Here is a 17,417-nt window from a genome sequence, read left to right as displayed (position 1 = left end):
TCATTTGATATGAGTCTTTCTTAACTCCAGCATACTGAAAAATTTTACAGAGAGGAGCAGTGATGCTCATCCTACAGTTCCACACTACAGTCTAGGGGCTTATCCATATTCATTCATTCATTCATTTTCTACCGCTTATCCGAACTACCTCGGTTCACGGGAAGCCTGTGCCTATCTCAGGCGTCATCGGGCATCAAGGCAGGATACACCCTGGACGGAGTGCCAACCCATCGCAGGGCACACACAATCATTCACTCACACACTACGGACAATTTTCCAGAGATGCCAATCAACCTACCATGCATGTCTTTGAATCAGGGGAGGAAACCGGAGTACCCGGAGGAAACCCCCGAGGCACGGGGAGAACATGCAAACTCCACACACACAAGGTGGAGGCGGGAATCAAACCCCCAACCCTGGAGGTGTGACGCGAACGTGCTAACCACTAAGCTACCGTGCCCCCCGCTTATCCATATTCAGATTTGTAATAAGTACTTTGAAGAATTAAATAAAAATGTGAGTTTTTTGGATAGTGAGAGTGCATGTATTCAGGTACTTCAATAACGCTCAAGTGAAATGTTCCACTTCTTCTGGTATCCCATCCAGAGTGTATTACCACCTCATTCCCACTACTCCCAGGATAGACTCCAGATCTACCACAACTCTGAGCAGGATATACTGGTTACTGAAAGTGAATCAGTCATAATGAGTCATGTTTTTAATAAAAGTGTGTAAAAGTAAATATTTATTGTGTTACAATTATTGTGACATAGGATTGAGTACAATGAATAGCCTGTTAGTTCATCTCAGATTCACTATCACAGTAATCATCATAGCGAAGCATAACACTTTAATTAACACAATACGTTTAAACACAAGTTGTCATCAATACAGCAACCACAAGAGGGTGACAAAGGTTAACTTTTGTTTCTGATTATTGTAATCAGGGGTCTGTCTCCATAGTGCATGCCATGTTTATTAAAATAGAGTTAAAACATGATGGAAAAATAGTAATTTCCTCATACTATGCAATTACTGATAGTTTGCTTTGTGTCTTTTATGTAGGATTTTCTCTTTTTGTTTTTGCTTTTTCCTTTTTTTTAAATGTGAAGGCCAGAATCTGCATCAAAGTCACTGACATCTGGACTGCATCACGGCTTTGTTTACCCACATGCTATTAAACTCGTCATGTGTTATGTGCATAGCTATGATGCATTACTATAATATATGTCTTAATGACTGCAATAAAACTGAAAGTGAGAGCGCAACACACACTGACAATGGCCATTAATGGCTGTTATCAATCTGCCAGTGATAATAACTGGATTAAAGCCATCGCACTGTACTGTAAAGTCAAAGGCAAATGTCTGCATTTCAACTTAGTGTGTTAAGAAATTGCTGTTGAGAGTGCTATTGCTGTCATTTAACTATAATCACACAGGGTGTGAAGCATTTGGACCCTAATATATCTACAAACTTCTCAGCCAGGAAACATTCCTCTGGGTCAAGAGCACTTGGCCACTTTTCATAGTCCACCCCGCCAGTGAAAATAAAGACACCCCCACACATGACACCAGTTTATTTTGAAAGTTGTCAGCCATAGTTTTTTTATTCTTTATAAGTTTTTATTTGATAAATTTGCACAGTTAATAATAATGTGCATCATATTTGTATTAAAGAATGTTTAAATAACTGACCTGTAACACATGGAGTTATTTTCTATTAATGTCAGTGAGAGAAAGAAGAACATTTACAACTGTTCACAATAAAAATGCCTCTCCCTGAAGCCTCCATTTTGCCTTTTATTGGGTACTTCCTGTAAAGTGCCAAGGGATCTGAGTTCTCTCTTCTCATGGAGGACGGACTTGACAAACTTTTAACTTTTAATCTGACAACCCATAAATATAGCATTTCACCTTTTTTGTAAATATTTCCTAAAATTTCAGAGTGTACCTGCAATTTTTTTTATATTACTTGAGTGTAAAAATGCTATAAATGCAATTTCTAATAATATAGAAATATTTTTTATAGAATTCCATTCCAGATAATATGTTCAACAGTACCATCGGACTGCATCGTACTTGATCATGGTATCATGGCAAAATATTCCCATCATCTAGTGCAAGATGAAGCACCAAACCCATCATAACGACAGGTAAATTATTGTGTAAGTGTTGACCTGTGAAACAAACCCACAAGAACACCACTCTCCCATAGCTAAGCTTAACAAAATAAATATTTGAGCATAATAGAGTAATACAGGTCATAAGCCACGATTCATTTTGGTCCTTGGTTCAGCTTTATGCTCCACCCATGATATTCCCCTGTCTCTGTTTACATTTTACTCAGATTAAATAAATCCAGAAGGACTTTTTATAAATACCAAATGTCCCATATAAAATAAGCAATACAATGTTATTTCCATGGCTCTATAAAACAGTATATATTTTGTGCCCGCTAGTGCATCACTGAACTCAGCTAAGCTTCACTGTTGGCTTTGATGAGGTAACCACTGAACGTAATGTAGGTATCAAAGTCATCGCTGAAGATGGCATTCTCTCTCTCGCCCTTATAGAGTCGAACCCACACCTCGTCATCTCTCTCCAGGTTCAGCATCAAACTTTGGCTCTGCATGATAGAACGATCACTGGGTTGTGCATACAGGATGGCCATCTCCTGCTCGTTTTTCATCACATGCATGTACGTCTCCTTCTGGTTCCATGTGTGTACGTTGAGGCTGAAGAAATAAATTCCTGGCACGTAGCAAAAGAATTTGCCTGTAAACATGTTGAAATGGTCGTAGAGGTTGACTAACTCTGTGTCAAACACCAGCGTCTGGTAGTACTCATTGCTATGCAGGGCTTTCTTCCGGCCTACTGAGAAGGCAGAATAGTAGGATTTACAGGGTTCTCCAGGGGTTCCCATATTGCCCTTGGAGCCCTTTAAGCCATTCGGTCCTTTTGGGCCTAACTGCCCTGTCTTGCCTACTTTGCCACTGGGTCCACGCTGGCCGCTTTCTCCCTTTTCCCCTGAATGGGAGAGGAAGCATTAATATGCTGCTATGTAAAAGATGCTTCTGCATCACACAAATTAAATATCATTAAATATATGAATCACATCCAAAGACACTGTCAATTTTTTTCCACTTCTGATCCAGACTTCTGGCTGGTTTTCCAAATTAATTTTTTGTTAAAAAATGAAGGTTGGATGCAGGTCCTAACCATTCTTAGAATGCAAGTCATAACCATTCTTGTTTAAAGTGTAGTTCATTAAACTATTAGCTATACAGAAACTGCTGACACAGGCATTACTTTGAGGGTGGTGTAAAACACCTCCTGTTTGATAAGATTCTTGCATCTGGAAAGCTATAAATTAATTGCAGGAGTAAATCTACTCTTTGCACCATGGCTACATGATGATATTATCATATAATTTACAAAAAACTGCATGAGTTGTGGCATATTCAAATATAAAGTGTGGTGATGTACCTGTCATTAAAATGGCAAATTTAGTCAGCCGCCCAGTAAAGACACAATGAAATGAAATGTAGCTCAGATTTAAAAAAAAAAATAATAATAATAAAAATCATTCATTATTCCATGATTGATAAATTTTGTAATTAACTGAATTGCTTCAATACATGAATCTTTTGATACTGCTTATTACAGAATGAACACTTCAAAAATGCTTTCTGTGAGGATCGACTTGGTTTATAATTGATCGCACAAACTTCTTTCACAAACCCTCCCCAAATCCTGTTGCCTCCCACATCCCCCACAAACCACAGCACACTGTAAAACATTGGTGAAACAAAACTCTCCTGTTATTAAGGCTGTGTTTATTTCATATTCCCTTGTTCGTTCATTTTTGTTTGAGTCATGCAACACTGCCCCCTGGTGTATGAAGAAAGACACACAGGCCAGAATCCACACATATCCTAACAAGCTCGGGCTTATGCTTACAAAAGTATAATCCTGGCCTGACTGTCACTAAGTGTAAAAAGAAATATATAATGGCAGCCAATTCAATGAACTGCATTATGAACACAGCAAACAAAAAAAATGAACAAAAAAAAAGAGTAAAAAAATCAGAAAATTTCTTGAATATAATCAGATCAATATTTAGCTTTTACTATTATAAGCAAAATTCAATTGATTATTTGAATATTAATCACAATTTAAATAGTCTTCTATTGGCAGATATCATTTCTTATTATTATTTTCTAACATTTTTTTCCAGAAAGAAGCAACAATTTGATCATTTAAAGATTTAAAAAAGTTTAGGATTAAAATGTACAAAACACAACTAAAAACAGGCTAAATAATCATATTTTTCTTTTATAAAAACTCTTAGATAAATCTCATATTCAAGATATTTATATCTTGTAAAGCTACATTTTTTCATGCTTGATTGTGCTAAACTAAAAATAAGACATTCTAATAAATATTTATGGAATTTACAGAATGTGCACTAAATAGTAAAATACAAAATACGCTGTTATGTTACGTGTTGTAAAAAAGAGCAGATTCAATGAAGTGAATGACAAAAGAATAATGTTTTTGTCTCTTAAACCATTTCTGTGCAGTTAAGGGGAAACAATGGTTGTGCATAAACATGGTACCTTTAAGGATGGTGATATTTATCTGTGGAACCACCTGGTATTGTGGGTAAGTGCTGCCATATTGGCGAGGCTCCTCTCTTGGGTCACAACATCGTCGGCATTCGGTTGTCCTGCTGTCATTGAAGAACAGGAAAGCTGATAAGCTACTTTACTGTTATCATTATCAGTGTAGCTTCATTAGCAGCCAGCATCACTTGGCAGTTGCATACGTTTAATGCATTATATTACGATTGGATATCATTTAATGGATATCATTGGATATATTTGATGGTGGATTTGTGTTTATGTTCTTATAGATATAAATGAATTAAATTATAGAAAAACCTGTTGTCTCGGTGGTCTGTGTTTTGTTGATTTCTTGCTTCATATCGATCATGGTCTGTCTCACTGAAAGATGTCCTGTATGGTTCGGCCCATGTTGCACACATCAGTAGCAGAAATCCTACAGTCACCGCTGGCACAGGGGTCCCGTGGTGACTGCATATCTGGGCCATCTGTGCAAAGGTCTGTAAAAACCTTATAAACAATTAATCAGGACTTAACTGGTGTTTTTATCTTTGTGTTTATACAATATGTCTGACATGCAAAATATTTGTATATGTGACACAATTAAACATAATCAAATAAATAAAAATACAGGTGTTTTTTATTTGCATAAGTATTTACACCCACCAACTCCAACCCTGTGTCAATATTTGGAGAAGTACCTCTGTCTGCCAAATTTCTTGCCAATCTTCTTGACTATAGAAGACTTTACAAACTTCAGGAAAGTGACTACATTTTGGCCAGGAACTCTTGTGTGTAGATTTTCTAATCATTGTGCACCATGTTCCCTCTAAACAACTGTGGCAGTAATTATGGTTAAGTTATCCAAACTATTCCAGAGACACGCTGAGATTTTCCTGTCTTGGGTTAAAGTGGTTTGGGATCTGCTTTTTTAAATTTATTTTGTTATCTATTCTTTTCAGTCTATAAATGCACAAAGTCTAGGATATTTTACTTGTGGTGTTGCAATGATAAATTGTTTGCATGACCAGAGTTATGTTTCTTCTTTGATCAGACACTTGTATATTTCAGTGCAGAAGCAGTGAAGAGAGTTTTAAAACAGAGCACGGTCTAACATCAAAAATGCTCAAATATTTAACACCAGTGGCTATTTTAGGACAATTTTAAGTCAGACGAGACACAGTTTTAAATCTCGTGGACAGTATTATCCTTTGTTCCTAATGTTTGCAGCGTTCACTAGAAATAACTAAGTTAGATAAACTTGGTTACTTAATATACAGTGGTGTGGAAGTGTTTGTCCTTTCCTAATTTATTATTTTTTGTACATTGTCACAATGTTTCAGATCATCAAACAAGTTTAAATATTAGTCAAAGATAACACAAGTAAACACAACATGCAGTTTTAAAATGAAAGTTTTTATTATTAAAGGAAAACAAAACCCAAACCCACATGGCCCCATGTGAAAAAGTGCTTGCCCCCTAAACCTAATAACTGGTTGTGCCACCCTTAGCAGCAAGAACTGCAATCAAGCGTTTGCAATAACTTGCAATGAGTCTGTTACAGCACTGTTGAGGAATTTTGGTCCACTCATCTTTGCAGAATTGTTGTAATTCAGACCCATTGGAGGGTTTTTGAGCATGTACTGCCTTTTTAAGGTCATGCCACAGCATCTCAGTAGGGTTCAGGTTAGGACCTTGACTAGGCCACTCCAAAGTTTTCATTTTGTTGGCTTTACTGGTGTGTTTTGGATCATTGTGCTTCTGCAGAACCCAAGTTCTCTTCAGCTTGAGGTCACAAACAGATGGCTGCACATTGTCCTTTAGGATTTTTTGGTAGACAGCAGAATTCACGGTTCCATTTATCACAGCAAGTCTTCCAGGTCCTGAAGCAGCAAAAGTTAAACTTTTGTCTTGTCAGTCCACAGAGTATTTATCACCAAGATGTTTTGTGGCAAATTTGAGATAAGCCTTTATGTTCTTTTTTCTCAGCAGTGGTTTTCGTCTCAGAACTCTGCCATGCAGGCCATTTTTGCCAGTCTCTTTCTTATGGTAGAGTCATGAACACTGACCTTAACTGAGGCAAGTGAGGCCTGCAGTTCTTTAGATGTTATTGTGGGGTCTTTTGTGACATCTTGGATGAGTCATCGCTGCGCTCTTGGGGTAATTTTGGTCGGCCTGCTACTCCTGGGAAATTTTCACCACTGTTCCATGTTTTTGCCATTTGTGGTTTCCTCACTGTGGTCTGCTGGAGTCCCAAAGCTTTCGAAATGGCTTTATAACCTTTTCTAGACTAAGAGATCTCAATTACGTTTTGTCTCATTTGTTCCTGAATTTCTTTGGATCTCACACTCGACATCTCTCTGTGCTAGCTGTTGGATCGTCTGTGTGATCAGAGATGAGGAGCAAGAGAAGGTCACAATTAAGTAATCAGGCCTGGGTGTGGCAGGAGAAATTGAACTCAGGTGTGAGAAACCACAGATATGGTATGTTTTAAGGGAGGGCAAACACAATTTTTTTACCTTAATAATAAAACCTTCGTTTATATCTGCATGTTGTGTTTACTTGTGTTATCTTTGACTAATATTTAAATTTGTTTGATAATCTGAAACATTAAAGTGTGACAAACGTAAAAAAAAATAAAAAATCAGCAAGGGGGCAAACACTTTTTCACACCACTGTATTTACTATGGTGAAATGTTCATTTTAGCATCCTAAACAGCATCCTGAAGGAAATAACTGAAAGGAGGAATGTAGGAATTAGTCGTGTCTGCCAAAACAAAAGACATTCGACTGTTATAATGAAGTAAGGTGTTAAGCTAATGCTTTTTACATCATACTGACCATGATTCAATTAGAAGTGTATGCGCAGGATCGATATTGTTAGGCATTGATTATAAATCTAGCTCTGTAATGGATTGAATCATGAAACTGAAAGTATCTTGAATTCAACAGTTTAGACTACTCAGGTGTAATTATTAAGTAGATTCTAACAGATCATCTTATGTATGATGTAAATGAAAATAAATATAAATTCATCATTTGCATTTCACTGTAACCTCTGTTCATTCTCTTGCCTTTAACACGTCTAAGGAACATTCTCTTTCTAAATAAAGAAAAGGTTAACATGGTCTTCTCAGAAAGGCCTTGTGACCTTGAGGAAAAACAGCCCTGACAGTACCATTTAGCCAATTGATTGACCAGCCCCAACAATTACACCAAAGCACTTTCATTGGCTTTGTCTTAGACCTCATTGCGATTCCACTTGCCACTTCTTTACTTGAGTAATTGTTTGAATAGTGGCAATTAACCTAAGGTCAGTTCCATACATCTGATGTTTTCTGATGTGCTGTTTCAAAGCAGATAATTGTGTTTAAAAGATTGTTTTCGGGAGAAAAAAACACAGCCTGGTTCCTGTCTAGTCAACTGTTTAAAGGGCTTTGTGAGAGGAATTTGCATGAGCGAATGTGCTGGTTGAACAAAGCTCTTCTCGGGGCCACATTTTTGAAACGCGGTTGCAGTAAATTATACTGAGATCTGGAACATTCAGGATAATATACAAGTGTTAGCTCTAGACTAAAAGGGTTTTTAAAGGCCTAAAATGGTAGAAGAGCTTAGAGACAAGAATTTACTGTGCACCTTACACTACTGACATGAATATTTATTTGAAATCAATGATAAATATAATGTCTGCATTTCCTTGCAATGAAAAACTGGAAACTGAATACACAAGGATTTGGCTTGATTAAAGTGTTCATATATAGATTTATTGTTTCCATTAATTACTTTGTTTTTCAAGCATAAGAGCTACTGTTGGATCACTTAAATAAATGATTAGTTACATGTGATAAAGGTACTCCTGCCTCTCACTCACTGTATGCATGTTGTCCAACTAGAATTGATTCCCAGAGCAACCTAATTTCTCACTAATATAACATTAACACTGTGCCAGTAAAGACCATAGACAAAGCAAGTAATGTGGCAGACATAACACAAACAGTCTGGGCTATACACAGGCAAACACAGCAATGGTGTTGTATTTTCTCCTGACCTGAAAGAAATGGAAAAATACTTCATGCAGGATATCGCAACTGTCCCTAGCTGAGCAGACATTAAATACAGCAGATTTACAGACTAAGCAAATGACACACTTAGACTAAGTTGACAGTACAACAGTGGTGCCAGGTCACATTTCAGAAAGAGCTCTAGTGTGCAAAATTCCCAACAAACATCGAGGATGTGCTGTTGTAAGTAGCATAACTTTCTCAGCAAAGGCACATCAAATATGGATGGTCACCTGTTTCGAACATAAAGTACACAATACATTATATTCTGAAATGTAGATAATTTTTTTTTCCTACTGTGTCCTGTATTTTATTGCCTTTACAGAGTTTATATCACAGGTATTCTCAACTGACAACATTGTTTGTAAAAAAAAAAAAAAAAAAAGCTGACTTTAATTTAGATGTTTATATCTGAATGAAAGATGAATCGAATTTAGATGCCACTTTTCTTAATGCTTGGTTTCTGTAGCGAATCCTTTGTTTCAAACTTTCACAGAATGTTTGTTGAGAGGTCATGTTGATGTGAGAGGAGAATGACATGATTGGTTTGAGCTGAATCTTGAGGAAGATTTGGTACAGTAACAGAAGACCACATCAGGTTCCACCCCTGTCAAGAATTTGAGGCTACAGTGGGCGCAGGTTCACCAATACTGTGCAGTTAAAGACTGGAAAAATACCAGGTGATGGTTTTCTTCAAAGAAAGTGGAAAGCCTTCAACTTTCCACTTTCTATGAGTCTACAAGTGTTCCTATTAATGTGGCAAGGGAGTGTATACCATTCTATATAGTGGGCCTTATAGAAATCTTTCATGCTTGGTGCATCTCATAGGCTTCAGAATAAAGCACCCTACGTATGTGGTGTGTAAGAACACTGTTTGAAAGCTAGAGAGGGGTTAGAACCTGTAGAAATTCAAAGCATTTTGTGGGCCAGTGCTTTGAAGGGTGCACTGATCCCTCACTAATCTTTTGATGCACTCGCTTGTGTGTCATGTGACCTTCTCTTGCTCTTCATCTCTGATCACACAGATGATCCAACAGCTAGCACAGAGAGATGTCGAGTGTGTGTGTGTGTGTGTGTGTGTGTGTGTGTGTGTGTGTGTGTGTGTGTGTGTGTGCATGAGCAGTGTTTCGCCTCATTTGTGAGACTTTTTCTTGTTCTGCATTTTGTCCAGTTAATTTGCTTGTCCCCCCTTTCATGTTCATTCATGTTTACAATTCTTCATCTGATATCCTTGATTCAGATCCTCTCTCCTTCCTGCGGATGTCAAGGTCCGGAGGTCGTGTTTGCTCATACAGCACGTCATTCAGTGGCGCCTTCACTCCAGCCAAAAAAGTTGGCTTGGCTCTATCAACATGTGCTGACCGTAAATGTCTTACATAAGATTGTTATTATTTGAACAACACCATGCCAAGCTTTAATACATCTGCAACCAACTCCTTTCTTCAGATCATTCTAAAGATTAATAAAGCCATTTTAATACACATATATAAGGGACTTGTGGTATTATGATAGCGAGGTTTTGAGTCTAGATTTTAACCTGTTCTATTGGCACGAATAAAGGAACCCATTGCTTGAAATGTCTAATATTTAAAAAGTTTGAATACATTTTAGAAGGATATATTTTAAATTTGTGGTGCAGTTTTAAATGGGTACAGATTTCTTTTTAAACATTGAAGAGTGTTCATGACTGCAAAATGTTTAAAAAGCATGGCTCTGTGCAATAGAACAAGAAAAAATACTTGCTATTCTTTTCACTGAAAATATTTGGTGCTGAAAAAACAATGAAATCAATGAAACCTACATAACTGTCCAGTAAATTACAAACTACATTATATATATATGGCGCCAGCACATGATATGTGCTGTTAGATCCCACAGTCATATAATATGCACTGTTTCCATGCACTGTTTCCTCATCACCCTCACCACTTGGGCCACTCCCTGATCCACTCCTCACGTTCTGTTTACGCCTGTATTTCACCCACCACATAGCCAGTACCTCCACACCTCATTGAATAATCAGCTAGAGTGATCTTGAATGTGGGATCCATCAACCTGTAGTTCAAGAAGCATAATAAAAGAGCACCAAAACAATCCTCCCTTAAGAGGCACTACTGTACTTGCTTGAGCCCTTCTTATAGTGATAGGAATGCTTTTTTAAGTGTGCACTTATGGTCTAATGCTGAAAAAAATCATAAAACCCATGTAAGAAGGAAAGCTATTCTCAGGCAGAGGGAGAGTTAAAGGGAGAAAATTTCTTTTTGTTTTCTCTGGGGTAATCGCACACCTGAATTCGCCTTCTTGGCAGACTTCATCCTTCCCCACCCTACAATTCAAACTGCAGTAAGAAGAAAGAGATGGGATATTTTATGGCAGTTAATTTCAGTTCACAGACTGAGTACCTGTACCAACGTGTCTGTATGGTGTGTTGCTATGATATAGTAAAAACAATGGCTTGATTTCAGGAAAGCTTACAAGAAATACAGGAAAATGTATTGTAACGTATATCCATGACTCCTCTAGCAGACATGACAACTCATAAGATATCTCCTCAGATTAGACTCTTGCTACTGCAGTGAACCTTTATGGAAATATGACATACATTTCATGCATGATGATGTGCTTTTTCATGTGATTATATGAGCTATGGACATGTGAGATCGTGTGACTAATATGTGGTTATGTATGAAAATAAAACCATATAATCTGTATGTAAAAAAAAAAAATCACATGAAAAACCTAAAAAAATGTAATGAAGTGAAGTGTCTACATGACCTGTGTAACATTTACACGTGGATCGTTTTTTCTATACGTCTGAACAGCAGAGACTAAAACATCCCTTATGCTCTGTGTGAACAGATGTTTAAAGATGCTGATGTACATGAAGCTGAGTGACAAAACATTGTGATGTAAATTGTTGTCAGAAATTACAAATAATGCCAACCTCAGTCATTGCAACATTGCTTTTCTTAAGTCTTGATTGTTATGGGTAAAAAGAGTACAGAAAAGAGCGTGAAAAGAGCTGAATGTACTGCCATGCATCACGTTAAATCCAAGAATCAGGAAAATCTCTTTGAAAAGACCATATGGAACATTGCAGCAGGTTTCATTTATTTAAACAAATCTAAGTGAGACCACATGACTTCAGAGGATCCCTAGCCCGTCACGGTCATCGCTATACTGTATAATAACGTACAAGAACAGGTCATATGTGCAGTAGTTCTGCAGGATAAATTAGACCAGATACATCTATTTCACTTAGGTAAGGGTTTGGATATTCAGTTACTACTCACTCCTTACCTTGTAAACGGTGAGAACATTCTGTTGGTGAGAGGTGGGCCATGTTAACGTGAACATCCAAAGATTTATAACCAACTGACAATCACAGCTTATTGAAATATTTCCTCGGGCCTGTCTGCATGAACATCTTCCAATAATAAAGCAATCTTAACTCTGCTTGATGATTGCATGCCTCAAGAATTCTTGACCTAGATTCATCCATGGCCTTTGGCTCAGTTAATTATTTTCCAGCAACCAGAGATTTCATCAATGAATCACCGTATTATTATAGACTTATATCACATTGGAACAGAGATCTGTTTTGTTTAGTTTTGTTTCTGCATCTTAATTTTTGAAAATGCTTTATTGTGCCTCTTATTATTCTTTATACAAAGCCTGATTTGTCTCAACATGAGGATCATAAAGCAAAGCCAGACTTTGCTGTTTTCAAATTTTGCTAGTGATGGAAACCACAACCCTGGCATTATGTTATTAACCTATAATCTAATGACAATCTGGATTCTAATTACAATTTTAATCAAATAAGTTAGTGGAAAGTTCAGAAAAAGAAAGTTAATGTTCCAGTAAATGTTATTGCTTAATAATGTGCAGAATGTTTGTGCAGAAAATGTTTTATTTATTTTATTTTTTTTTATAAATCTGTACTGAGAAGCCTATGCTTATTTTTCTCTGTTATTTTCCTGTCACACATTTTTCACACACCACTCAAAAATAGTTTCAGTAAACAAAGAACCGTCACAGTCAGACTGCTGCTCCATATCACTCATGCCATCCAAATGACAAACTTCTAATGCACACTTATTTAAGGATGTTGTTAAATTGTATACATTGACCAAAATTACACTTACCTCTAAAGCTGGAAAGGGCAAGCTAATGTTTGACTAGGATTTTCTTCGTTTTGCACTGTGGATGTTGCTGTTTTCTCTAAGAGTGTGTTTTCACATTAGGCTGTGTGAGGCATCTCGCTCCTGCAAAACCAAACCCAGTGTACCATCAGGAGCCAGAGAGAGAGAGAGAGAGTCAGAGAGTACAGGAAGGGAGGAGGATTTAGGGAGGGGCACAAATAGCCAAGAGGGAGGGATGAAGGGAAAACAACAAGAGCACAAAGAAGAAAAAGAAAAAATCCAAGAAGAAACCAAGTGAAGATATAATGCACAGCCTTACAGAGGATGGGGGGAATCAAGAAATACAGTCTGAAGAGAAAGCAGAGAGAGATTAGAGAAAAAGAGAGACCCCCAGATGAAAGTCAAGTTACGTCATGACACATTCTCAGACTATTACACAGATGCATCTTTACTGCTTACCTCATTTTACCAGTAAAATAGTATATAGAACAGCTGATGCCACCATGAAGACAGAGAAGGGGATAATAGGAGATATTTCTTTTGAAGAACAAGCACAAAAAACAACACAACTGTAATTTAATTGATTTGGCATCTGGTCAGCTCTGAAATGTACAAATTTTCCACTCTTTTTGGCTGTAATGTTTTAGGAAAAATGCTGTGGGTAAATCTTATCTATGCTTGACACAGGGGTTATTGGGGGAGGAAATGAAAAATTCTGGCAAGTGGAGCTGCTACTGCTCTGGTCACTAACTTGCAATAGCATACATGCATAATGGAAAAAGGAAATCCACTCCAAGTGTATAGAGCATTTTGCACTAAATTGTCTAAAATCCTTTAATATATATTATCAAAACACTTTGATCGCAACTGCAGAAACAGATGCCTGTGTTTATCTTCTCTTTCTTTTTTTAGTGTTGTTGATTCAAAGAGTTCTCCGAGAGAGGATGTATAGTGTACAGGGGTCTTGGGAAGAGGGAATGAGAAGTACTAATGTTTGTGCTGAATATAGAATCCAGTGAGAATGAACATTAAAAAAACATTTTCTTCTTCATTTTTTTAATGAACATAGAACATAAACATTCGTAGAGGCTTTGGCTAATTGTCTAAAGCAATACTGTACAAACTGTTTATAATGTCTTTCGTCATTTATATTTCAAAGTGTTCATTTTTCAAACTTAAACATAACTCTCCATTTATAACCTAGCACTTTATTTAACTCCTTGAGGGTTATAGTCCCATCCAAAACTATTGGAACAGCAAGGCTGATTTATTTGTTTGTGCTATACACCAAAGACATTTAGGTTTGCGATCAAAAGATAGATATGAGATAAGAGTTAATGAGTTCAGCTTTTAATTCTTGGTATTTACATCTTGAGGTGTTAACATAAAACAAAACTTTTTTATCAGACCACCTCATTTTTAGGGAAGCGAAAGTATAAGTATAGATAAGTCTGTATAACATAAAGTAAATGACATTTACTATTTGGTTGCATGTCCCTTGTTTCAAATATTTGCATCAAGCCTGTGACACATTTACATAATGAAACCGCTCCATTCTTCATTTGTGATGTTTTTCCAGGTTTTTAGCACTGCTTCTTTTAGTTGTTGCTTGTTTCAGGAGGTTTCTCCCTTTATATGTCACAGATGTGCTTGTGTTTTAGATCATATGCAAATCCTTTCTTCTGTAAACTGTTTAAATCCAGTAAGTAAAATGGGTCAGTGTTCTATACGTGTTACATATTTTATATATGTTACATGTTAAAGTAAGAGCTAAGAAATGACATTGGTTGACAAATTTACTTATTTATAAAGTCTGTTGATTTATACAATACTTTTTAATTCATACACAGCTTAAAAAAAAAAAAAAAAAAAAAAATGCAAACATGTCTACTCATGAGAACTACCTCATCAATAATTTCATTTATTTGAGTTAGAGGGTTGGTGAAATATGTGTAACAATAAACATTTTATTTTTCTTATTACTAAGTGTTTAGAAACCCTTCATGAACGCTCGGTTACAAATGTACCACATATTTGTCATAAATAATTTTACAAATAAATGATAAAAATCAAAGCCATTATACAATTTAGGATTCAGTCTCTTTACTAACACAAAATCTTCTATTATTTCCATTACCAGCCACTAGATGTCATCATCAACAAAGAATTTGAAACCTTAACTCATTAGTACCAGTAGAGATATGTGAATACGATTGTTTTTGAAAGTTTTAGGCAGTGTGGCAAAATTATGTAAAGTAATAATGCTTTAAAAATTGCAAGATTTATATATGTTTTTTTTTTAAATCAATTTATAAAATGCAAAGTGAGAAAACAGAAAATCTAAATCAAATCAATATTTGGTCTGAATTCCCTTCAGCATTTTATTCTTACATTTGCATAAATTCAGGTATTTTGTAGGATCAGTGTCAAGTGTATAATTAACCAATTAACCAATCCTGCCTTCATCCTGCCTACCTTCATATGTAGGTTGAAATACAGTCATTAACTACAACAGAAACAGCTCTGTAGTAGGCTTTAAACTCAGTGAGAAACAGCCAAACTCTGCTACTAAGTTGAGTTTGTGGAAGACAGTTTCATGTCACACACCATGGCAAGACTGAGCACCGCAACAAGACACATGACAGTTTTAAAGGAGGACAAAGAAATGGGTGAAATGCCAAGGACCATAGACGCAGTGGCTGGCCACAAAAACTTATTGCTGCTTCAACATAAGAAGATAGTGGAACCAGTTACACCCATCTTCTGTCCAGAGAAGTCTGGCCAAAAGTGCTGTTCATGGAAGAATTGTGGTCAAAATGCCATAACCACTGAAGGAAACATGACTAAGCAACTAATGCATAAAAACATAGGGACTGGGGTGCAGAAGAAATGGCAGCAGCTGCTCTGGACTGAAAAGTCAAATTTGGTTCTAGTGTGAGGCAGGTTGTTCGCCGAAGCGCTGGAGAGTGGTATGATAATGAGTGTCTGCAGGCAACAGTGAAGCATAGTGGAGGTTCCTTGCAAGTTTGGGGCTGCATTTCTGTAAATTTGAGTTGTAGATTTCTTCTGGATTAATGGTGTCCTCAATGCTGAGAAATACATGCATATACTTATCCATCATTCAATAGCATCAGGGAGGCATCTGACTGTCCCTACATTTAATCTGCATCAGGGCAACGACCCTAAACATAAGCTAATGTTATTAAAAACTATCATCAGTGTAGAGAAAAACAAGGAGTCTGGGAAGTGATTGTTTGGTTCCCCTAGAGCCCTGATCTCAACATCATCAAGTCTGTCTGGGACTACATGAAGAGTAAGAAGGATTTGAATCAGCCTACATCCACAGAAGATCTGGTTTAAACAACCTACATGCTAAGTTATGTGTGCTGGAACTGAGTGCATTCATCTACACTGATCGTACAGTTGTAAATAAAGTCTCCTTCCTCCACTCTTTCCTCCAATTATATCATCATCATCATCATTTGTTGGGATATGTGTTGGCAAGAGGTAGAGAGCTACACAAGTCAGCTGGCCACAGAGAGTCAGAGAGAAATTAGTTTAGTAAACTGTTAATCATAAGCTTTTATGCATCCATAAATATGGGCCTTAATAATGCCACTTGATATGAAATATACTATATTACATTTACAGAATTTAGCAGACACTCTTATCCAGTGACTTACATTTTTATCTATTTTTTTTTTTACACAACTGAGCAATTGAGGGTTAAGGGCCTTGCTCAGGGGCCCAGCAGTGGCAGCTTGGTGGACATGGGATTTGAACTCACAACCTTCCAATTGGTAGTCCATCACCTTGACACCTTAACCACTAGGCTACCACATCCACAAAAGCATATATCATTGCTTTTATATTGTACACCCTTAGAAGCTTATAATATGTAAAGTATTAATTAATTTCTATTAGGGAAACACAGTTGTAGTTTTAAATAGAACCTTTAAGGAGTTCGGAAAGACAACTGAAGAACTTTCAACGGTTTCTAAATGTTTGTACATGTGTGCCATTGTTTGGAAAACATCGAACACCATGTCTGTTGAGCTGTAAAAACATTTCAAATGTTTTATTGTACATTCCTCCATAAATGCTATATGACTCTGACTTTTGATTAAAAAATGTAGCACATTGTGATTTAGTCTTGCATGGTGTGTTGTAATATAAGGTATAAATAAAACAAAAAATTAAATCTAAATAAATAAATAAAAACAAACAAACAAATAAATAAAAATAATAGGTCTTGGTGGTGGTAAGTAGTAGTAGAATATCAGGGAATGGTATTTTAAATATTTAATTTCTCTCTATTACAGTGACTATATTATATTATATGATGATCATTTACATATTTATCAATTTCTTCTGAAACCTATTACCTAATCCTGTGCATTTGTTGATATGGCAATATCTAGTACAACATTAGTGCAGCAAAGAAAAACTTTCCAATTGTCATTAAACTTAATAGAATACATTTAAATGAAAGCAGTTGAAAATGGTTGATTTCCTAAGAAGGAAAAATAGTCCCCAGTTTGTTTATCTGAGTCCCCTCGAGCCGCGCGTTGGAGAACACGTGCG

General features: G+C 36.6%; 1 protein-coding gene across 2 annotated transcripts; it reads right to left on the bottom strand.

The window, feature by feature from the left end:
- Positions 1–1,703: 1,703 nt before the first annotated feature.
- c1qtnf1 (C1q and TNF related 1) lies at positions 1,704–13,009 on the bottom strand. Of its 2 annotated transcripts, none has more exons than XM_060897377.1 (4): positions 12,837–13,009; positions 4,946–5,127; positions 4,622–4,734; positions 1,704–3,029 (listed from the first exon to the last, which is right to left on the bottom strand). In XM_060897377.1, exons 2-4 carry the CDS (start codon positions 5,113–5,115, stop codon positions 2,479–2,481), a joined length of 834 nt encoding a protein of 277 aa, XP_060753360.1. In that variant the 5' UTR covers positions 5,116–5,127; positions 12,837–13,009; the 3' UTR covers positions 1,704–2,478. The 2 variants fall into 2 exon arrangements, with proteins under 2 accessions (XP_060753360.1, XP_060753350.1); XM_060897367.1 differs by having other exon boundaries at positions 4,946–5,137; positions 12,837–13,006.
- Between the last annotated feature and the right edge of the window lie 4,408 nt (positions 13,010–17,417).

This window comes from Tachysurus vachellii, chromosome 2, assembly GCF_030014155.1.
Source record: "Tachysurus vachellii isolate PV-2020 chromosome 2, HZAU_Pvac_v1, whole genome shotgun sequence".
Lineage (NCBI taxonomy): Eukaryota > Metazoa > Chordata > Actinopteri > Siluriformes > Bagridae > Tachysurus > Tachysurus vachellii.
This window is presented reverse-complemented; position numbering and strand designations above follow the sequence as displayed.

Bases quoted from the DNA above. Each gene is read 5' to 3' on its own strand.
- c1qtnf1 (XM_060897377.1), bottom strand. From the start codon at position 5,115: ATGGCCCAGATATGCAGTCACCACGGGACCCCTGTGCCAGCGGTGACT. The intron at 4,735-4,945 runs GTTTTTCTATAA...CTTCAATGACAG, and splicing joins ACAGACCACCGAGACAACAG to CAGGACAACCGAATGCCGAC. The intron at 3,030-4,621 runs GTACCATGTTTA...TCTCCCATTCAG, and splicing joins AAATATCACCATCCTTAAAG to GGGAAAAGGGAGAAAGCGGC.